Raw genomic sequence first — 22,344 nt, forward strand, 5'->3', positions numbered from 1 at the left:
CCTGGGTAGGAGGGACTCAAGTGGATACCAGCTAATTGGCTCTGCCCTTCTCTCCCTTACAGGTGGATTGTCTTGGGCTGTGGCTGACTGTGGAGTTAGAGCCCTGGAAGGCCTCAGAGCCAGCCCCAGGGAGGATGATGGTGCCCCTTGTGCCTGCACTCGTGATGCTTGGTTTGATGGCAGGTGCTCATGGCGACAGTAAGTCTGACTCCTCATCGTACAGATAGGCTGGGGTGAAAAGCGGCATACCCTCTAGCAGGTCTCTAGAATAGAATACAGGACTAGGTCCTAGGACAGAGAAACAGGGTGACCAGATAGCTACCCCTCTAGTCCTTCTGTCCTAGAGACCCCCATTGGGAAAGCCCCCTTCTAAGGGGTACCTGCTCCTTCTGTTGCCTCTGAACATCCTGTGGAGCACCTGGGTATCCCCTAGGCTCTGCAGAACCATGAATGTCTGTTTTATGGAATTGGGGAGCCGTGTCTTGGATTGTGTGAATTGTGTAGACATGTGCTCTGTCCACATTGCAGATCTCTGTAGAAGGAAGCATGAATAGCACACCAGATGTGTCCCCAGGTCCAGGGAGGGCTCAGAGCTGAGTTACCTGGATCCTTCCCTTTTCTTAGGGACCTTCAAGGCAAAGGGCACCCTCCCCTGAGCCAGGCCCGCAGTCCCTGGAAAATGGGGAAGATTGCTACTGGGCTTGCAGGAAGGAGACGGAGATGGGAAAGGAAAATAAGTGTTTGTGTGTTGGGGGACAATTTGTCCCCTACCCAAGTCCAACTCTGAACTTTGGACTCTTCCCTGCTGCTGCCCTTCCCCCTGCCTGGCACTATAAGACTGGCCATAGCCCGCCCTGTCACCATGGTTACCACTGCTTGGTTACTGGTGGGAGGCGGAGTACAGGACAGGCTTAGCCAATCTGCAGGCTGGGGGGAGGGGCAAGGTTTTAGCTGAGGTCCCTTGGGGGGAAGGGGCTATTCCCAGCCTGTCCTGAACCCAGAGGCAGTCCAGGGCCAACCTGAGGGGTCAGGCCCCAGGGCAGCAGGCCATACGGATCCCTCTATCTCCTCCAGGTCTCTAGACAAGAGCCTCATCCCCCAAAGCTCTCTCTCTTAATGGCTCATTAATAATTCAGAAGCCAGTTATAGAAGGGGTGGCCCTGGAGCACCCCTCCCTTTGTCCTCAGAGGCTGAGCCCTGGGTAGGGTAAAATGGGAGGGAGAGTTCCCACTCACTGGAGAGTAGCCAAGGTGATTCAGGGTTGGGGGCCTAGAGGACAAGTTAGGTGGAGAACTTTAGAAAAGGGAATGGGGGTGATCCTCAGCCTGGCTGGGGCTGGGGGCAAGAACATGGAGCTACAGGGACAGGCAGGAGTCACACACTAGGTTGGCGAGAAAGTGAGCACTGGCCTGGAGTCATCCGTGGCCCTTGGACATTGAAGGACTGTTCACCCTTCGCGCAGTCCTCAGACAGTCTCAGGGCCCCAGACGGCTGGGAGGACATGGCACGAGTTGAGAAAGTGTGGCCTGAGAGAATAGCTGCCTTCTCCCTGCCTCTGACCCAGCACGCCCCAGCCTGCACCCCTCGGCCCCACCCTCCTGTCTGCCTCCAGTTTTCTCTCTCTAACTGGCATTACCACCCACCTGGTCACCAAGTCAGGAACCTGGGCCTCCTCCCAACTCCCTCCCTTTTATCGTACATGTAATCCATTTCCAAGTTCTGTGGCCTCCACCTTCTGAGTGTTTTTGGAATGCATCCACTTTGCTCTCCCCAGCGCCTTCTGCCAAGCCTCCTTTAGCTTCTGCCTGAGCTTTAGCATGCTCAGCCTTTTGCTGGTTCCCTGCCTCCAGTCCATTCCTTCTACCCCGTCCTGTATTCCATGGTGAGGCTCAGGTTGCATTAAGATACTCACTTTAAACTCCCCTCCAGCCCTTCCTTTTCCCACTGCCTTTGGGATCAGGGTTAGTATCTTGCTGTCTGCTAAACTTACCCTTCACTGCCTCTCCACCCGTAACTGGCCGTGCTCTGTCCTCAGCGTGCACCGCTCTCTGTGTCCAGGTTCTTCGTTCTTCCTATTTCCTCTGCTTGAAACACTCGTTCACTGTCAGGCGTGGTGACATGGGCCTGTAATCCTGGTACTTGAGGGGTGGAGGCAGGAGGATTAGAAGTTCTAGATTATCTTGGCTACCTGGTAAACTGAAGACAAGCCTGGGCTACTTGATACTCTGTCTCCAGAAACAAACAAAGGAGTGGGGGCGAGGCATTTTCTCAGCTCTTTCCCTGATCAGATCTGACTCAGCTGACAGTTTCCTAGAGCAGAGTGGGTCACGCTCTGGTCCTCTACACTCCTCATAGTGTGCTGTTGTGTGGCATTTTGCCCTAGGTCTGTCTGCCCTGGCAGGCTGGGAGTCTTGGGAGTTTAGACATTTCAGTTCAGGGTCTGGAGGGGTGGGGGAATAAGAAAAAAAAGGGTTAGAACAGGCCTGACCTCTGTAGGACTGGGGAGGAGTGAGGTGGAGCTGCCTTAGGGGCGGATTTCCAGGAACCTTCCTGCTGGTTCCTTAGTAATTCAGTTACAGAGACCAAGCAGGTGCTTGGAGGTGGGAACCAGGTGAAGAAGCCTCTGCCAAGGGTGGACCTCCAGGTGCTGTGCCAGGCCAAGGGCCGTGGGCCAGACATCAGCTAGGAGCTGTGATGAGTCAGCCTCGGGTCAGAGTCTGCTCTCCCAGCCTGCCGTTAAATGACACTCACTTTTGAATCTCTCCCCACCATGGCCAGGCCTGGATTGAACTTCCAAAACTTCTCACTAGGGCCAAGCAGCCAGACACGGACAGGACTGCTGCAGAAGGCAGGGCGGCCGCCCCCAGAGAATTGACGACCAGAGCAGTGAAGCGCAGAGCGGACAAATGTGTTTCTATAGGCCTCTTAACGAGACAAATGAATGGGGGCCCTGGCCTCAGAGGGGAGTGGAGAGAAGCAGGGTAGAGAAGCAGCTGCCAAGAGTTAGCCTGGAGGCCTAGCGTCAATGCCTGGTCAGCTCTAGTGGAAATCTGGGTACTAAGGCATGCTTGTTTACATGGATGCGCACTTCTGGAACCTCACCCAGTGTCTCCCCAGCCCAGGGTTTTGTGTCTTCTTGATGGGGGGGGTGTGGATATGGGGATAGAGGTGGTCTTGGTCCAGCCCTCAGGCAGAGGTTTCTGCTGGTTTTGTGTGTGTTAGGTGCTTGGAGAGAAAGGATCCACTCAGACCTGTCACAGGACAGAACCCACCGAGCTGGGCACAGGTCTGAGAGCTTGACAGAAGAGCAGGAGCGGGTTGGGCAGCACTGGCACAGGCAGTGGCCTGAATATCTCGGGAGGGTTCCTGGAATAGAGAGCCCCTTACATTGAGTGGGCATTTGCTAACATAGAGTATTGCCCAACGAAGAAATGAGACTGGCAGGGAGAAAGAGTCCCTAGGCTTCTGAGCGTAGGAGAAAGCCAGAGTGAGATCTTCAGATAGATAGCACGGGAGAGCCGCAGGACCCCAAGATCAGGTGCAAGTGGGGTCCTGGTCATGGCCACGTTATTTGCAAGCCACTGGAGTTCACAGGCGCCTCAAGGGATGGGTGGTGTGCATCAGATGCAGGTACAGGTTAGCCGGAGCCTGAAGACTAAGCGTTTCCCCTCCTCCAGAGCCCCTGATGTTGGTACATGGCAGGGCCCTCCCCCTTGTGCTTATGGGTGGCCTGTCTAAACCCTGCCCTCTGGAGCTTCCGGCACAAGTGCTTTCTCTAAGCCTGTTTTCCTATTGCACAACAGGAGTAATCACTCCTACCTGTAAAGGTTAACTGAGGTCACGTGGGCCAGGCACCTGGCACCTATTAAGTGCTGCCCCTGTTGAGTGCCTCCTGGCACTAGGATTGCCCTTGAGTGGACTGGGCTGGGGAAGGTTGCCAGGAGCAGTCACAGGAGCTCATTAATGGGTCCCCAGCTCGCTGGCCACTCAGGGCCTGGGAAACCACCTCTCCGACAACTCCCCTGCCCTCGCGGCCCTTCACCGCTATGTGTGCTTCTCCTTCCTTCCGTGTGCAGTGCTGTTTATGAGCCTGTGTACATGCGCCCCTCAGGGGAGGCACAAAATAGCAATCAGTCTCCCTGTGGAGGAGCCTTGGAGGTGGACCAGTTTAGCTGTCCCTGGAGTTGCATGCCTGCAGCCTCTCTAAGGGGTGTGCTCCCCTAGTCCGAGACAATCCCTTCCTTTGGTCACTTTCTCTCATCTACAGGGTCAGGTGTTGACATGTAAAGACTGTCCCAGGATATCCCTCTGTGAGTAACTGCCCACAGGGCTGGGCGACACAGGACGTGACTGCGACAAAGCTCGCCCTAGCATGTTCAGAGGTACCCTGCTTTCTGGACTTAGAAGTTCTCATCACAGACCAACACAATGGCTCAGCGAGTAAAGGCCCTCAGCACCGGGCCAGAGTTCATTTGAGTCTCTGGAGTCCGCTTGATGGAGGAGAGAACTGACTCCCCAGTGTGCACCGTGGAGCACATGTACACGCATTCACACGCACGCACAAATAAAATTTGCATTTTTTTTTTTTTTTTTTGCAGAACAAAAGAAATGTTCTGTTTATACTCAACCCCAGTTGATCAGGCCCAGGGCAGAGTGGTCACAGGTTTTGCCTGCCTGGCACCCCAGCTGACGATGTGAGGTAGGCCAGGCTTCCACTCTCTGGAAGAGGGGCTGATGAGGAGTGCAAGGCGCACTCAGAGGCCGGCCTGGATGGTGGGTAAGTGCACCAGGGCCCAAGCTAAAGTCTCTGTGTAGTGCCTGACCTGGCAAGTGAATACAAGATACTTGTTAAAAAAGGAAAAAGCTTGCCGAGCGGTGGTGGCGCACGCCTTTAATCCCAGCACTTGGGAGGCAGAGGCAGGTGGATCTCTGTGAGTTCGAGGCCAGCCTGGTCTACAAGAGCTAGTTCCAGGACAAACTCTACGGTTACAGAGAAACCCTGTCTCGAAAAACCAAAAAATTAAAAATTAAAAAAAAAAATAAAGAAAAGGGAAAAAGCTGAATTTAGAGAGGCAAGCAGGAGCAAATTTGGGGATACGGTGTAGAGACAAGGATTGTGCTCCCAGAACATCTCCTGAGGAACAAGAAGACCTAGGACTACCTAGGACTCTGGAATAAGGGACAAGTGTCTCTGGAACTCTGTGAGGGCCCCCTTGGTACGAAACAAGGCAAGGCCTGGCAATAGAGGGGGTCCCCAACCCTGGGTAGCATGGGATTGGAGCAGCACTGCCTGTCTGATCCTGGGCAGCACCCTGGTGCTTGTCCAGCCTCCCTAGGGAGAGGAGTAGTTCCACCTCCCTGATGGCCCCGGGCCTTGGGCACAGTCCAGCTCCACACAGCTTCCAGGCCTGTTCCTCCTGGCTGCTCATGATCTACCTGGCTCACCTGCCCAGCCTCTCTGCTCTTTGTTTGGCTCGGGAGGCCCCTCCCCTCCCCACTCCACCCCAGCACACTCCTAGTCTTTCTGGTTCTTCAGGTTCTCCTCTGGTTTCACTGTAGACACGTTGAGGCAGGACCTGGAGGGGCACTTCTTCCCTGGGTTTCTCTCTTGCCTGGAGGGAAAGTGTATGCGGGAGGCCCCAGTCTCTACCCCACCCCCCACCCCTGCATTCCTTCCTCTGTCCATTTTTTTCTCCGTTTTGCACCCCGGGTGTCAGGAACTGCATCAGACAGTGGGACAGTGCAGGAGACAGGACAGACCTGCCCTGTCCAGGGTTAGGGTCTGTTTGGGAAGCTGCTAATAAACACCAAAGAGGTGGAAAGTTGTAGCCTCATGTGCATGCTGAAACTGAGCACACTGGGAGGCAGAGAGCTTAAAACCGTGGACTAAGCTAATGGGGCAGGTGGGTAGGGGCATGGGATGGGTGTCTGAGGAGATGATGTTTAAAGGTGACTTAAGTAAGAGTTTAGTGTGTAAAGGGGTAGTCTAAGAGGTTCTTAGGAGAAGATGCAGTTTATGCAAAGGCCCTGAGGCTGCAGGGAGCATTGCTTATTCTGGGCTCTAAAGCCAGGAGCATGGTTAGGTCAGACCTGGCAGGGCTTTGTCTGCTGTGATAGGAGTTTGCTTTGGCTTTTTTGGGGGGGCGGGGGGGAAGGAAGAGCAGTGGGAAGCCTTTGAGGAGATTTGATCAGGAGGAGGCTGTTTTCTGGCTTCTGAATAGAGAAAAGAGGAGGTGGGGTGGGGTGGCACAGGCAAGGACATCAGCTTGTTCAGTCAGCAAGTTGTCCCATGGAGGGAAAATGGCGCTCTAAGGTGGTGGTAGTGCAGATGGGTTGGGAGGTGAGAGGTGACCGTAGTGGAGAGGGAGAGTCCTGTCAGACAAGTACAGCCAACAGTGACAGGCTCTGCCACCACTCTTCACAAGGCCCCCCAGTAGTCTGTGAACTGTGTCGGGTGTCTTGGTTAGTGCTTACTGGCTATGTGACTGAGACCACATGACTTGGTCTCTCAGCCTATGAAGTAGAGGCACTGATTGTAAAAGAGGAAGTGAGATAAAGTACCTGGTGCATAGTGGGTGCTTTTCTGCCAGGGCTCCACAGGGAGCCTGAGCTGCTGGGCACCGAGCAGGTAGTCTGGAGGGCTCCTTCCCAAGGCACTAACTTTCCTGGAACTGTTCATTGGCTTGATTAATAGGAAATGGATCCCCTGTCAGGATTAACGAGGCATTGCTATGTCTCAATGAGCCCAGTTTCTCGGGGCTTTTGACCCTGGATGGTGGGATTTGAAGGGATAAGAGGCTGTGGGTCAGCCCTGGCATGTAAACCAGGGTGTGGCAGGGCCTTGTCTGAGCTCCTTTTCTCCTCTGGAGTAGGAACTCAGGAGCTACCCATGCTGTGGGAAGGCAGTTGCCAAGTCAGTGGGGGCAGGGGTGGGAAGGGCAGTTAGAGGAAAGCATCCCTCTGGGAAGCCATCCAGAGCCTCTCAGGAGCTGGAATGTCCAGGCCTTTGTGGCTGGTGGAATGTGGGGTGAGGGGGAAGAAGGAGTCCTAGGGTCTGCCTAAGGCTTTGGGTAGGTGGGAAGTCTTTAGGAGAGTTTGGGGCTCCTCCCAGAAAAAAGTTGTCCAGTACATTTTTTGTTTTTTGTTTTTCCTGGAGCTTGGAATCTCAATCAGAAGCAGGAGACATGGAGGCAAGGACCCCCCACTCTAGACTCTGTTCTCTACCAGCTGTGTCACATTGGAAAAATACCTCGACCTCCCTACACCTCGATTTTCTCTGTAAACAGTAATTATAGCACCCACCTCCTCAGCTTCAAAGAGTTAAGGGTTCAGCTCTTTGAACAGGGGCTGGCTCTTACTAAGCACTATATAAAAGTTAGGTATTATTACTGTTTTCATTAGTCTTTCTCGCCCCTTGCCCCCAAGGACTCCTACCTGCAACGTTAGATCATGCCTGATGTGACCATGCCACCATGATTTAGTGTCTCTCTCTCTTCCAGGCAAACCTGTCTTTGTTAAGGTCCCCGAGGACCAGATTGGGCTGTCGGGAGGGGTGGCCTCCTTCGTGTGCCAAGCCACAGGGGAACCCAAGCCTCGAATCACATGGATGAAGAAGGGGAAGAAAGTCAGCTCCCAGCGCTTTGAGGTTTGTCCTTGGCTGGCTGGGAGGACTGGGTAGGCTTTAGAGTTGGCCTGCTCTCCGTGTGGTCATTCTCTTGTTCCTCCTAATCTCCCTCAAGGGCCTTTTGGGGATGTGAGGAAAAGCGTCTCCAGTAGATCCCCACATGTCTAACAGGTATGACCACATCTGTCCTGTAACAGGTAATTGAGTTTGACGATGGAGCGGGGTCAGTGCTGCGGATCCAGCCATTACGAGTGCAGCGGGACGAAGCCATCTATGAGTGCACAGCCACAAACAGTCTAGGCGAGATCAACACAAGCGCCAAGCTCTCGGTGCTTGAAGGTACGTGCTGAGAGGGCCACGGCGTAGTGGCCAGGTGGGCTGAGGATGGCCATCCTGGGGTGGGTGAGAGTCAGTGCTGACCAGGCCTGGCTCGCTAGCCTGCGCTGAAGCCAGCTGTGTGCTGAGCTGGGTCAGACTGGAGGGGAGGTGCGGCAGCTGTGCAGCCCTGGGGCTATGCGGCTGTGGCAGTGAAGCCTGGCAGTTGGTGTCGGCGTCTTCCTGGTGCCCAGATCAAGGAGCTGGGCTCTGTGTGCGAATATTTGTGTCTTTTCCTCACCTGGGGGCTCGCTCATTCATTCTCTCACACACTTTCCCTGAACTGCCACAAAGCCCAGAATCTCTATGTGTGCCACCCTCATTCAGTGTCCAGTAAATTCTGTAAGGAATGGGGACACTTGGCTTCTAGGCCTTTAGGGCCCAGGGTGTACGGGGAAACAGCGTCCAGGACTCTGAGTGGTCGATTGGAGGCTTTTCGAGTGGCGGTTGGAGAGCTGGAGAGCACGGAAGAGGAGAGTTATTCAGTGGGCCTGGAGGATCGGGCTGAGACGCAAACCCTTCCTTAAGACGTAGAAAACCACAAATAGGGTGGGAAGTGACACGATTAAACCCTAACCATAGTGGCTGCATGAATCTGGACGTGTGTCTTCAAAATACCGCATTGATTGGTGCTTTCTTTTTAAATGCAATACCATTATCTGTTCACTGCTAAAAAACTGCATATAGGATGAAGCATAGGGAGAAGTAATGATCTCTTGCCGTCCTACCTCTACTGCTATTGGCTAGTCCTTGGTAGCCCATTTTTGGAGTGTATGATTTGTATATGTGTGTACATATATTTGTTCCATGACTTTGGATTTTGTTTTGATTTTTCCCATGTTAGAGGACAAACTCGGCTTTTCAGACAAACTCACTCGCTTTTGGGCTAGCCTAGCTCCCTGGGGAGCTCTAGGAATCCACCTATCTCTACCTGCCTTTCCTAGCCCCGGGGTTCCAGGCACTCAACCGCCATGCCCAGCCTCTCACTCAGGTGCAGGGAAACTGAACTCAAGTCTTCGTGCTTGCTCAGGAGGTGCTTTACTGAGTCATCTCCCCAGCCATTGCTTCAAAAACCATACTGTGAACATTTTCCTTGCCATTAAATATTCTTCTGCCTCATTATTTTTAGTGGCTGTGGGTAAGCTGTCACATGGAAGCACCCTAATTTATTTAGCTGTTCCCTTTTTGTTGGGTGTATATGTTCCCAGCTTTCAGCCTTTGTAAACAGAGTGCCATCCATGTCCTTAAAGATAGTGTCGCTTAGCCGATCATTCTGTATTCTAAGTTCATGGAGGAATTGCTAAAGTCAAAGGGCACATGCATTTTTAAGCTTTTGATATTTCTAGAAGATTATATCAGTTTATATTAGCAGAGAGCGCAGAAGAGGGCCTCTTCCCTGCACATCTCCACCAGCAGTGGAAATTACCATTAAAAAAAATCTTTGCCAAGTTAATAGGCAAAAAAATGGCATCTCAATTTAATTTGCATTTCTTTGATTACAAGAGCGGTTGAACATCTTTTCACATTGGCCATTTTTACACTTTGACTTTATCCCTTCACACACGCATCTGTGTGTCTCGTGTGCGTCAGTGGGTTCTCACAGAGCTGTGTTAGACCCTCCCCTGTAGATGACAATGGTTAAGACAGGGACCCTGGACTGGTAACTGTGCCTCTGAGCCTCGTTTGTTCCGTCTTGGAGCCAAGATGCAAGTCCAAGCTAGTGTGGTGCTTTAATTACAATGTAAAGTGCGTCCCAGGGTTTCAGTGTGAGTGGACCTGGAAGTTCTACATTCTAAAGCTTAGACACTTGAGCTGCTGCCACTTGGTGTCATCTGGGTTGTGTTAGCCCAACTGTCCGTTCCATCTGGGGAGTGAGAACCCAGACAGCCAGCGCTGGGATGAAATCATTGGTTCTAAGGTTCCTTCCTGACATTTCTGACCTCCATTTCTCCAATTTTGTGACCCAGGAAAAGTATTTCTGTCCTAAACGTGAACCTGTTGGCATCTGCCCCTGCAGAGAGCCATGTGCCCTGCCTGGCATCTGAGTGGAGGTCTGGGGGACTGGAACTGCGGCCCCTGCGGCATCTTCTGGGGCTCTCCGGCTGGGGAACAGTCTCCTTGTGAGGATGGAAAGCTAACTCCTCCTAGACATCCCCACTGCCCTGGCAACTTCATGCCTTAGGATCTAAGGCCTGGGGAAGAGGACTCCCACTTGCAGAGGGTTGCCATTAGGAACGGCCTTCCTAGTCAAGAGTTTCTTTTCATGGATTAGGGGTTATTCACTATTATGTGGTGTTGGGAATGGAACCCAGTACTAGACACGTGCTTTTATCCCCAGTCTTGGGCTTGAGAATGTGTATTTATAAGCCTCTGGGAACTGGAAGGTGTCTGGAGTGTGGGACAAGTCTCTACTACAATAGAACGGTTGGAATTGTGGGTCTCGTGAGCCCCTCCTGCTCCTGAAACACAGCACCAGCAAGACAAAATGCTGACCTATGGGTCTTTGTAACCTTGACCAGCTTAAGGCTTGGCAAAAAGGAATGTCAGGGGCTGGGACCTCAGAGAGGCATCCTAGACCAACCCTGCCCCATTTCCTCCACATTCTTCCTTCCTAGGGTTCTAGGAAAGCTGGGGTACTTGTAGAAAATAGGTGAAAAGATGACTTTTTTTTTTTTTTTTTGGAGTGCTGGGGTGGCACCAGGGAAGAACCATGGCCATTCTTGTGAGACCACCACAGAGGCTTAGTAGTGAGGACACGAACTTGGTTTGAGGGCTGGGAAATAATGCTTGAACCCTTTACCCATGTCTCACACAATGTGTGCACCTCCAGACACACAAGGGTGTAAGCATTGAGATAGGTGCTTTCAGAGTGACTGGAGAACGCCTCGGGAGCCTGGTCCAGGTACAGGATCAATGTATGTTAAAAAGGGAACCCCAGCATCATACTTCCTTTGGGAGCCCTCGGCCCTTGCCTCATTCCACCCCCAGTCCAGCTCATGCTTCTCCCATTTCAGCCTCTGGGGACACTGCCATGCCAAATCCCTTGTGACTGCTCCGCTACTGGTAACTGTGTGAGCCTTAGCCCACTGTCCTGGGATGGTCAGTCCATGTGCCAGTGTCCCTGTCTATAAGGTGGGGTGTCCAGCACAAGGTGGCTGGGGGTGGGCCTGTCCTGTCCTAGGCTGTGACGAGTACCAGGGCCTGCCGCCCAGCGTTCCTGTCTGAGTGGTAATTGAAGCCATTAGCGCGCCAGCCTCTCCCTCGCCGGGTAATGGCAGGAAAAGCTCTTCTCGCTCCGCACTCTTGAGGCGGTGGCTGAATCATTCCCCCTCCAACCCGCCCGCTGCCACTGAGACAGGGAATCTGACATTTTCCCTCACGAGGGGTGGGGGAGGGGAGTCAGGCCTTGATTCTGGGCTTTCCCTTCAAAGGTGGTGGTGGGGGGATAGTAAGGATGTTGAGCTCAGTTTGGAGGTCATAGAGTCCCCAAGGGGTTGCAGAGTCCAGGCCAGGCAGAACCATGGTTGGGGAACACCCTAGGGGGAGGCTGAATAGCCAAAGGTGTAGATGGAGCCTTAGTAACTGGGTAGGTTCTGGAAAGGACACAGAATGCCCAGAGGAAGATGGGGAATCATCAGGCTATGAGCTGATTAGACTGTTACTGACTTGTCCTGGGGGCCAGGCTCAGGGACTTAGTGTTTGTCTTTTTGTGGACAAAAGAGATGGTGTGCTTACAGTGGTGTGAGCATGTGTGTGAAGTGTTGTGTATACACAACACTTTGTATGAGGAGTGGGCCTCATACCAAAGGAGTTGTGTAGCGGGATCTGTGCATGTGTGTGACTCAGGCAGTGGGGGAGGGGCGTGTGTAAGCAGGTGGTGTGTACTTTATGGGCTACGTGTGCATCAGGATGTGTACACACGTACATGTGCACAGCAGGCAGTATCTGGATTGTGGGATACATATGGCAGGTGGTGGTATAGAATGTGTGTGTGTGTGTGTGTGTGAGACACAAGGTTTACAGCATGTGGTATTATACCTTAGCTTTGTGAATAGCAAGAGAGTTGGCGGCCTGAGCTGGGTGTGTAGGGTCAGTCTGGTGCTGGTAGGAAGTCAGGGGTGTCATATTCAGATGTGTCGTATCTGGGATGCCACCAAGTCTCTGCTTACATCTGTCGGGCAGGGATGGATGCTGGGCAGCATGGTGATCTAAAGTATTATTGGCATCTGCTGCAGTGGTACCTTGGCAGTTCCTATAACCAAGCCAAGAGGAAGGCACACTGGATGAGTCCCGACTAAACCTGACTTTCGGAGGCTTTAGGACCTCTCCTTTCTTCCCCACTTCCCACCTGGCCCTCTTGGCCTTCTACCTGCTTCCCTCTGGCCCCTGTGTCTGCTAAGTGGGCAGAGCTGTGGCCCAGGGGTCCAGCTAGAGTGTCTAACATTGCCCACCTGGCGAGGCCAGGGTCAAGGGTGTCTCGGTGTAACACTGGATCTTGGCTTATGTACTTGTTCTTACCGCGGTAGACTCTGAGGCTGTGGGGTGACAAATAGCTTCTTAAGACACACGCACACACACACAGTGTGATGAGCAAACTATGACCTGTCCCTTGGTGTCCTGCCTGGGCCGGATGAAAATATGCTTTCCTGGGGACCCATCTTTCCCTGCCCTAAACCTTTCTGTTCCCTTCACTCATGGTAGAAAGATTAGGGTAAAGGGCTACCATAGGAAGTCCCAAATCTGGAACCCCAGATAGCCTTGTTCCTTCCTGGCAGCAATGGCACTGCCTGCTGCTGGCCCAGCAACCTTTGGGACCTGACCTCCATTTCCTGTGACCATGTAGATTTCAGGGCCATGCAGATGTGAAGTGCTGTAGCTGAACTTTGGAGGTTTGGGCCCCATTTTGAGATGGCAGGAAGGCACTGTTGGAATGGAGCAGAAGTACGCGCTCTGGAAGGTCAGGCCCTGGGTTTCTTGGTCCCTGGAATCCTCTCGTCTTTTCCAGTTCTGGTAGTCTTCAAGGACCCCGGTGAACTTTTTTAAATGAATTCTCCTGTGGTATGGGGTTATCTCTGCTAATGGTATACATAGAGCTTCCCCTATGCCTAAGCTAGTTCTCAATCGCTGTGGTCACAGGTGGCTCTCAGGCCTGTTTTGTGCTTACTGTTCTTTGCCCCTGGCTTGTGACCCTGGATGTATAGTCTCCATCCTTGATAAGGTGTCCTCACCCCGGCTGCCCAGGGAAGGAAAGGCTTAAGGGCAACAGCGTCACCAGATTCATAGAAGTCCTTGGTGCAAAATGGGGTGGAAGTGCATCCCAGCAGTCGGGGGAAGATGTGGTCAGTCTAGGCAAGAGTGAGCTTTGCCCTGAACCTTGTTGTGGAGAGGAGAAAGGGAGAGAGATCAAGAGCATGCTAGGTGGCATTCTGCTCAGCTGCCTTGCTCTGAGAGCCCAGGTAGCTCTGGGTTCCTGGTTCCAGGCCTGGGTAGATGGTGGGACCACTTTCTAAGAGTAGGCCCAGGTCTGAGAGGGTGAGTTGAAAATTGCCAAGTCGGTTGTGTGTGGACATCCAGGGAAAGATGTCGAGAAGGCCTGGTATGGCCTTGCCTGGCCCCCTTGAGGGGCAGCTGGAGATGGAATCATCATAAAGCCAAGAAGCCAAGGCAGAAGAATCTCCAGGAACTGACTTTAGCTGTTGGGAGGACCTTCCTTGGGAGATAAGAGGGGAGCCAGGAATAAGGGAGGCAATGGAAGTTGATGAAGGAGTGTGAAGGAGGAGAAGCCAAGTGAGATAAGCATTGGGCAGTGAGTGTCCTTTGGATTTAGCTCTGGAGTTGCCGCTGACCTTGGCTAGCGCCCTCGAGAAGGGGCGGGGTGGCAGCAGGGCTGCAGGGGGCTGAAGACCGAGTGGGAGGCTGTCAGTGGTCTGAAGTGACTGGGAGCAAGGCTTGAACCTGGAGAGGTAAATGGTTAAAAAGAATATTCATGGAGCAGAACTGGGGTAGAGGAACACCAGGAGAGGGAGTGCCCAGCATACCCAGAGCCAGGAACTAAAATGTGGGGACCAGGCAATGGCCCCTGGGTTTACTGAGTATGCACGGTGGGGAGGCCTCACCTGCCAGGTTGAGTAGGACGATGTGGAGTGCCAGGGAAGCCCAGGGGAGGGGGGATTACTGAGAGAAGGAGGCCTGGCTGCCGACAGGCCCCAAACAGCTCAGACTCAAAAACAAAACAGGCTTTTAAGACGCCAAGTTTGATGAAATCTGAGTGCTAGAAGAGGTGGGAGTTTTCTCTTGGAAAAACAGCTGAAAGTCGAGACTGAAAGCTGCGAAGGGAGATGGGCCCCGAGGCCCCTCAGGCCCCCCTCACTGCCTGGGAACTTGGGGGTGGGGTGTGGCTAGGCCCTGAGAATGAGAGCTTACAGGTTTGGGAGGGCTTGCTGTCTTGACCCTGTCTTCGCCAAAGATGGAGCTTCCTTGAGACAGGACTGAGGTGGCCTTGGGCTTCCTTGGAGTGCCTGAATGGCAGGGTGGGGTCTGGCCACCTACAGAGAGGTTCCTGCATGGTTTTGGTCTTTGCCTGTGTCCCCAGGTGCATGCATCTTAGCATATGTGTCTCTCTGACGTTGCATCTCTTCACATTGTGTACCATATCTCTGCGCATACCGCCTCTGGATCTGCTTGCAGGAGTCTGTTTCCACAGGTGCTTGTTACTGCGGATGCCCCTCCACATGCACATGGAGGCTTCTATTTTTGCATCTGTCTCTTTCTCCATGTAGTTCTCTAGGTCCCTGGCTGTGCATGTTTCTAAGGTGTCTGCGTGTTCAGGGACAGGGTGATATGCCCGTGCATAGAGGAGGGGTCAGCCGCACAGACGGTACCACCCCAGGGAGCCTGGGTATGTGCATGCGCATGTGTGCCCGTATTCAGAGATGCCATGAAGCTGGGTAAACACGGGTGAAGAGGTCTCACTGACAGACGGTGCTGGTGCTTGCCCCTAACTTCACCCCCTCCCCTCTAAAGCATCTCCATCTGTTAGTTTCCCTGGTGCAGCCCCCAGCCTCTGGCCCAGACTCCGCCCCAGGCATCCCAGGCTGAGCTGGACAAAGAGACCTATGTGTGCTCTCTAGGGCCCTTCAGCAGCCTCCCTCCTCCCCCAGTCATTGCCGCTTGTTGGTCTAAACTTCCCCACCCACCCCTCCCCTGTCCTCATCTCTCAGAACTCCAGTACATACCCGCAGACTCACCTTGCTATTTATCGTCCCTCCATCCTCCTTAGAGTCTTTACTCAGGCAGTGCGCAAGGGAAGCTTTCTGCCTTCTGTGCACATTCTTGATCCTCCTTCCTCCAGGAAGTCACCAAGATAGCAGGTGAGAGGTGGAGTCACACTGATTAGTTCTTCTGCTGAGGGACCTAAAGCCCGCTCCCTGCTCCCCCATCCTTAGACACGCCCTGCCACATGCCCTCTCATCTCTGAGACAACCAGGACCTCTCCAGGGAAGGGCTTAGGTCTCCCAAGTACAGTATTTAAAGGGTAGCGCAGTTGGGTGCAGGAGCCATTCATGAATACTTGAATGCTCACTGTAAGTGCACAGATCTGTTCGGGAGGGGCAGACTTTCGATTGATCCTGCTACTTATGTGTGGAGACTGTCCAGGCTTAAGCTACCGGGTTGGTACCTTTTCAAAGTCCTGCGAAGCCTCAGTGGGCTTCTCTTTCTGCTTTGGGGACCCTAGGTGCAGTGGAGGGTCTGGCTTGACACTGCGGACTATATATAGAGAGGCAACTTACAACCTCTTGCACTGTGCTGACCCTGGCAGGTGGGAGCTGGGTGCGCTGCGTCGGTGGAGCAGGAATGCCTAAGGGGGGGAACGTCCGCTCCTCCCCCCCCCCCCCCCCCCCGCCCCAGCAGGGTCCAGGGTGGAGGCGCGGCTGCTCCGCCCAGGCGGGGGCGGGAAGGGCGGCGCCCAGTAGGACTTGGACACGGAGGCGCGCGCCCGCTCGGACACAAGCGCGCGCAGCCCTTCCACCATGGCACCCGCCTCTCCACCGTCGCCGTGGTTACCGGGTGGCCTGGAGGGGGGGAGGGGCCCTCCCGCGCCAGCAGCCCCTGTACTGGCAGGACACGTTTGGAGGGTCTATAGCGTGACCCGTGCATCCCGCCTTTGGAACGTGGGTGCATGCAGGGGTGTTCACATGTGGGGAGCAGTGGACTTATCTTCGTAGCACCTGAAAACGCAGGGGCGTGTGTGCATGGGGGGGGGGGTCCTGCAGTGAAGCCGGAAGTCAGTTGAAGGTGTAGAAATGGGAAAGGGCGTGGTTCCCTCAGGGATGCCCCTCCCTTCCCCTGCCCTGCCCTGCCCTGCCCTGCCCACCTTTTTGTGCTTGCATCTAAAGCACTGGGGTCTCACCAGAGCTTTCCTCCAAGCCCCACCTCCAGTTTAACTGAGTGACCTTGGGCGGGTTTCTAGATTTCTGCCAAGTCCCCTTTTGCTCATATGCCTCATAGGGTTTTGGTAAAGATTGTCATTTTGTAAAGCTTTTAGAGAGTAACTGCAACAGAGTGAAAGCTTCATGCTTGGAACCTTTTATCCCTGGTGTCCAGAAGCCTCAGTTTTCTCAGTTGTTGATGGGTTGGAAGTGACAGTGACATCCTCTTGAGAAATCTGCCTTGGTCATTAACCTGAGCGGTTCACACTCCTCTAGACACGGCTCTGGTGGCACTGGGGGGTGACAGTGGCAAGTGTGCCAGTCGCGCTCAACAGGCATCTGGGAAATATCTATTGTCCTTAACTGGTGTGAATATGCTTAAGGCTCCCAGTTGGAAGAGGAAGGTGAAATAGCATCTGGTCAGTCCTAAGGGGCTGGAGTCCTCCTGAGAGACTCACATACACTCCCGGGCGGGAGTGGGGGGAGCAGCCTTTCCATTACCGCCTGGGAGCCTAGTTGGCACACGGGACTGGCGTTTGGGTCCTGCTATTCAGCTCTTTACACTCACTGGTTTTAGGCTTTGGCAGTGGTGCCTGAGGGATGATCTGAGCCAAGGACAAGCCATTTGAGGGCGTGATAATTGAGGGAGGAAAATTAATTGTCCTTAATTTGGCATAGGTCCCAAAGACCTTCCCTGTGTCAAGAATTCAGAGTAGATTCCTGGGACATGGGGCTGCAAGCATTTGTACTGCTTTCATCCTTGGTCCTTACCTCCTGGCAGTAGGCGACAGAGGCTAGGTAGCTCCTGGGCTATGGCTCTGTCAGGACCTAGTCACCCCTTACCCTGCACTCCATTCGCTCAAACAGGTAGGCATAAAATCTGGGAAGAGCAAGTTTGGTGCCCTGGTCAGTGAGTAGCTCTAGCAGTCTTGAGCATCCCCAACTGTTGGAAGGGGTGGGGAGGGTGCCCCTAGGCCTCAGGTCTTGCTATCAATCTTGCTTGCAATCTTCCAATTGATAGCAGGCCAAAGAAGCTGCACACACGCAGCTCTCTCTGTTCTCTTGCCTATGTTTAATATAATCCTTTTCAAGAATCAGAGTGGAGAGTCAGGGCACTGTAGGATCGTAGTTATAGCCAAGGAGACCAAGTGTTTACATCCAGAACTTACAGGACTGTGAGCAGGGGTGTGTATAGCCAGTTCCAGGGAAGTCAGGGGCCATACTGAGAGTTCTCCTATGCCCCAGCCAGACACTCTTCTGGGATATCCCTAAAAGTTGCAACATTTTGTTGTTTTTGTTTTGTTTTTTCAGGACAGGGTTTCTCTGTGTAACAATTCTGGCTATCCTGGAACTCACTTTGTAGATCAGGCTGGCCTTGAGAGATCTGCCTGCCTCTACCTCCCGAATGCTGGGATTAAAGGCATGCGTCACCACATTCTGGCTAGAAGTTGCAACTTTAATGAGGTTCCTCTGCCTGCTGTGGTTCCTCCAGCTTCCTCTCATGTCTGCCCCTGATTGGCCCCCTTAGGTCTCCAGAGTGGGCGGGGAAAGCTGGTGTTGCCACCTGCTCTTTTCTCCCTTTTGAGACTGAGTCTCTGTAGCATGGGAGCCTGGCCTCAACAAATGTTCTCACACAGTAACGCTGTGCTGGGCATGCGAGAGGGAAGTGCAGAGTTGTGCTGCTTTTCCCCACTGCAAGGCCCAAGGTTTTTTTGCAAAAGGTAGACAAAGGGCAGACATTCCCAGAGCCCTCATTGAGAATGCCTAGAACCAAGCCTGGGAGAGGAGAGGGTGTTTGCTGAGTTCTAGAGAACACTCGATGGTTGTGTTCCAGTGGGAAGGACTTCTTACCAGTCTAGAATGAAAGGGGCCCCAGGCTATAGTTTCAGTACCTGAACCACCTGTTCTGTATGGGTGGTTCTGGGTGCAGGTCCTGTATCAGGTACTCCCCAGTGCCCTGATGAAGTCTTTAAAGTATCTTTATACTTTATACTGTCTACCTAACCCCAGTAGACAGATGGAAAACAGAGAGTAACATACAGGCCCTAAAGGTGGTAGGTGGTGGTGGAGACGGGAGTTCCCCATGGTCTACACTGGTCCAGCGCCTGGCTTCCCAGTTCTTGATGCTTCTGAGAGATGGAGATTGGGTAGCTTTGCCTCAGTCCGTGAGGGCTGCTTTAGGAACCTGTGTGAGGCAAGAATGGGCCTTGTGCAAGTGATTCCTCTGGGAGTCACCAGCTCCAGGAAAAGTGGAGAGGAAAACCCGGGGCTGTTTGTTTGTTTTATTTTGGCCGTCTCAGCCAGCACATACTCACATTGTCCTTAGGGCCTGGTCATGGTTGTCAGGGTCAGGTTTGAGTGAGAAAGAAGGGCAAGGGTTAAGGCTGCAGCAGAGAATGGTCAAAGGCAAGACTCTAGAGTTAGGTCATCAAGAGGCCAGGTGCCAGGGTCAGTGACCTGGGGCTCTGCCACATGGTAGATCTGAAGGGTTGCAGGCCAAGCAGGGATATCACTCACGTGTGCTGACAAGGAAGTGGAGGCTGGACGAGCTCAGAGCCTCTAGTGGGGTTGTGGCTATTAGTGCTTTGGGAGCTATATCGCCCCTGCCGCCCCTGCCGCCCCCGCCCAGTGTCCATATAGCACTCTGTGCTGCAGCCAGCAGAGCATTGATCTCTGTTCTTCCCAGGACCTAGAGAGATAAGTGCTGACGTCTTCAGTCTGTGCTTCCCAGACTTGGAAACTCCTCAGCAGGGATGTGATAGTGCGGGCCTCCTGCAGCCCCTGCCTTGCCAAAAGGACTTAGGTCTCTTGACTCCTCTTTTGGGGTAGGGCTCATGCTTAGAAGTCAGGGGTAGAAAAGAGAAGGGTATTGTGGGTCCCAACTAACCTGAAAGTCAGAAGCAGCTACAGGGAGGCCTTCAGGGGCAACAGGGCCAGTCCTAATGCACATGTCACCCTTTGTCTGCAGAGGACCAGCTGCCGGCCGGGTTTCCAACCATCGACATGGGACCTCAGCTGAAGGTGGTGGAGAAGGCTCGTACGGCCACCATGCTGTGTGCAGCTGGTGGGAATCCAGACCCTGAGATCTCCTGGTTCAAAGACTTCCTTCCTGTGGACCCTACTTTAAGCAACGGCCGCATCAAGCAGCTACGCTCAGGTGAGCTGAGGGCAGGGTTTAGGAGCCATGAGTACCATGGGGAATTCATGGGGATGGGGCGTGAACTTTCCAAGGCAGACTGAGTAGTGTCCTCAATGTCATGGACCAGATCTTGCCTTGGGAAGAGGATGCAGTGGCAAGTGCTGTCCTGATCATTCCGGGATTGTTAGATGCCAGGGCCAGTTTTGCTCCTCCAAGCATGACAGGCCTGAGGAGGGCGCCCCTGGATTTTCGTCTTCTGCTTTTCCTATAGCCCAGCCTATGTCTGTGTTTTTCTAGGCAGCAAGGTTTTCTGGGGAAGGAGCTAGTGATGCTTGATTCATCAGGCATCAAATGAACCTTAAGAGCCTGAAACTAGGGGGATTTGCCTCTGTCTTTTGGCCACCAGAGCCACCTGTCTCCTATGGATGTCTCAGTTGAGCCACCTTGGAGCCCTGGGAACAAGGATGCCACTGTGACCAGGAGGGAGGTGTCGCCCCGTTGATCGATCTGCCTGTGAGGCTCCTGCCAAGAAAATTGATTCTGATTTTGTGGGTATAGAGAGGGTGGGAAAGGAGGATCAGAGTCAGCTGGGCTGAATTCTACATTCGCTAGCAACTCAGGATAGACCCTCAGACTCTGCTCCAGAAGGCCTGCTGGTTGTTGGGAAGCCTAGCTTTGGTTTGAGCTCCTGCTGCCCATCAGTTGTGATGTCAACATCATGAAGGATGTGACTGCCTCTTTGGGGTCTCTGCTGGCTTCAGGGGTGCCTACCACTCTCAGCCCCCCCCATCATCTTCCATCAGGCCCACACCGTCTTGGTGCCAGGGAGAAAAGGGAGTGATGAGCCCCCCAGCAGGGCAGGGTTCCGGCCCTAGCCACGGCCGCCTGAGACAGCCCACGAAGTGTTAGCTCATTTAATTTAATTAAAACTCAACAAGATGGAGGCAGCTGTAGTGCAGTTAATTAAAACAGCCATAATCAAGGCAGGAAATGGTCCGGCAGCATTTGTGGCTGCTGCCCAGCACAGCACAGTGGCCGGCATGGCTGTCTCCCCTGAATTTGCTCCTGGGTGCCCCAGGCAGGTTCCCCATGCTGCCAGACGGTCCTCCCTACAGGATGACTCCTCCCCGAATGGCATTGACTGTCTGTGGCAGGCAGCAGTTCTGGGAAGGCCCGGTGTCTACAGCATTTGTTCATCAAGTATTTATGTAGTGCTTACTGTGTGCCAGACCCCATGCCACCCCTCCCCTGCCCATCACTCCACTGGATGCTGCTCAGGCCTCTTCCTCTTTGTCCTCACAGTGGCCAACAGCCTTCCCTTGGAATTTACCACCTTGACTTGCCTCTAGCTGCCCTGTTAGCCTTGTATGAAGTGCTGGTTCCTCCAGATGAGAGACCTGCCAGTCTCATCCTTACTGACACAGTCTGTTCCCTGGCAGGCGAACCCATTGCTCCTGGTTCCTCAGTCACTACCTCCTTATTTGTACCCCTACTGGTCAACGCAGCCCAAACGTCCTGTGTGCTCCAGGGCCCACATTCAGTGCCTTCCGGATGTCCCCCATCTTGGACGAACAATGACTTCCTTTATAAACAGCCATGCCCTGCTCCCATTGACCCATCTCCATGAGTGGCAGACTGAAAGACCCAACACTCCATCCGGTGAGGAATCACATCCTCTCCTTGTATCACCACAAGGCTCTCAAATTGGTCCCCTCTTCTCTTTCCGCTGCCTCTGTCTTAATCAGGGATACCACTGTTCTCCCTGCCTCCGGGCTCTCTCTAGAAACTCTGTCCTCTCGCAGCCTGTGCTGTTGTCTATTCATCTTCTTCCTAGACTATGAAAGCCATGCTATGCTGGACCCTGGGCTTAGAACCCTTGACCCTGCCCACGTGGTCAGATGCGTACTCTCGGTCAAGGCACCCTGCCCACATGGCCAGCTTTATCTCATCCTGTCCTATCTAGATCCACCCTAATTAGTTCTCTGACCTCAGTTAAATTAACTTCATCACCAGCTTTTCTCAGCTTACAGAGTAGCTGCCTTAAGCAAACGGGCAGTTTGCTGCTGGGTTTATGGTGCCGTCTCTGTCCTGCTTCCCGCCACTTCCCCGTTTGCAGGGAGCCTGTACCCAGCTTCTGGCTGTTCCCCAGGAGCTACAGTTCCCAGCGTCTGTCTCCAGCCCTGCTTACCTAGACGGGATGTGGTGAGACAGGTTTGCTTGGCAAGGTGCCCCTCCCCACCATCCTCAGTTCTTTCCAAGTCCTCACTGCAGGATTATTTTATTGACCTTTGGGACCTATCACTGAAGAGGATAGCTAGCTGCTCCTTTGACCTTTCCTACCACCAGGAAACTGACTTAAGGGTCATGGGTGTGTGCGTGCAGGGGGCGGGCGGTTCTTGTGTGTCCAGTGCTCGGGATGGAGCCATGTGGAGACATCCCTCCGTAGAGTGGGTTGTCCCCTGTGCACTCTGTGTTTACCAGGCCCCTTGTGGCTTTCATGTCACCAGCAGTTCACAGGGTGCTTTCCTACCCTTTGTTACCACTGAGTCTCTTGTAACCCTTCTCAAGTAGGACAGGCCACGATTATCATAGCCACTTTCCGCAGGTCAGAGGGTCACCTGTGGAGATGAGGGTCTAAGGGCCCTCCTGGGAGGTAACCGGTGCTCAGTGCCTTCTAACAGCGTGTACTAAACCTGGAGCCTGAGAAGTAGCCGTGTCCCATGGCTCCAGACCTCAGCCTCTCGGGCTGGCAGTGTGCACAGCTGAGGTGTGAGCTC

At 53.4% G+C, this 22,344-nt stretch overlaps 1 protein-coding gene across 10 annotated transcripts in view; it reads left to right on the plus strand.

The window, feature by feature from the left end:
• The window catches only part of Ptprf (protein tyrosine phosphatase receptor type F), an 83,203-nt gene that overhangs the window by 13,405 nt on the left and 47,454 nt on the right, over window positions 1-22,344 (plus strand). For all 10 annotated transcript variants that reach the window (XM_057784847.1, XM_057784850.1, XM_057784854.1 and 7 more), the window contains exons 3-6: window positions 63-198; window positions 7,500-7,645; window positions 7,822-7,963; window positions 19,397-19,585. In XM_057784847.1, the coding sequence (XP_057640830.1) occupies window positions 135-198; window positions 7,500-7,645; window positions 7,822-7,963; window positions 19,397-19,585 (541 nt within the window). In that variant the 5' untranslated portion in view covers window positions 63-134. The remainder of the gene's footprint in view (window positions 1-62; window positions 199-7,499; window positions 7,646-7,821; window positions 7,964-19,396; window positions 19,586-22,344) is intronic.

This window comes from Chionomys nivalis, chromosome 11 (genome assembly GCF_950005125.1).
Source record: "Chionomys nivalis chromosome 11, mChiNiv1.1, whole genome shotgun sequence".
In the NCBI taxonomy this organism is placed as follows: Eukaryota; Metazoa; Chordata; class Mammalia; order Rodentia; family Cricetidae; genus Chionomys; species Chionomys nivalis.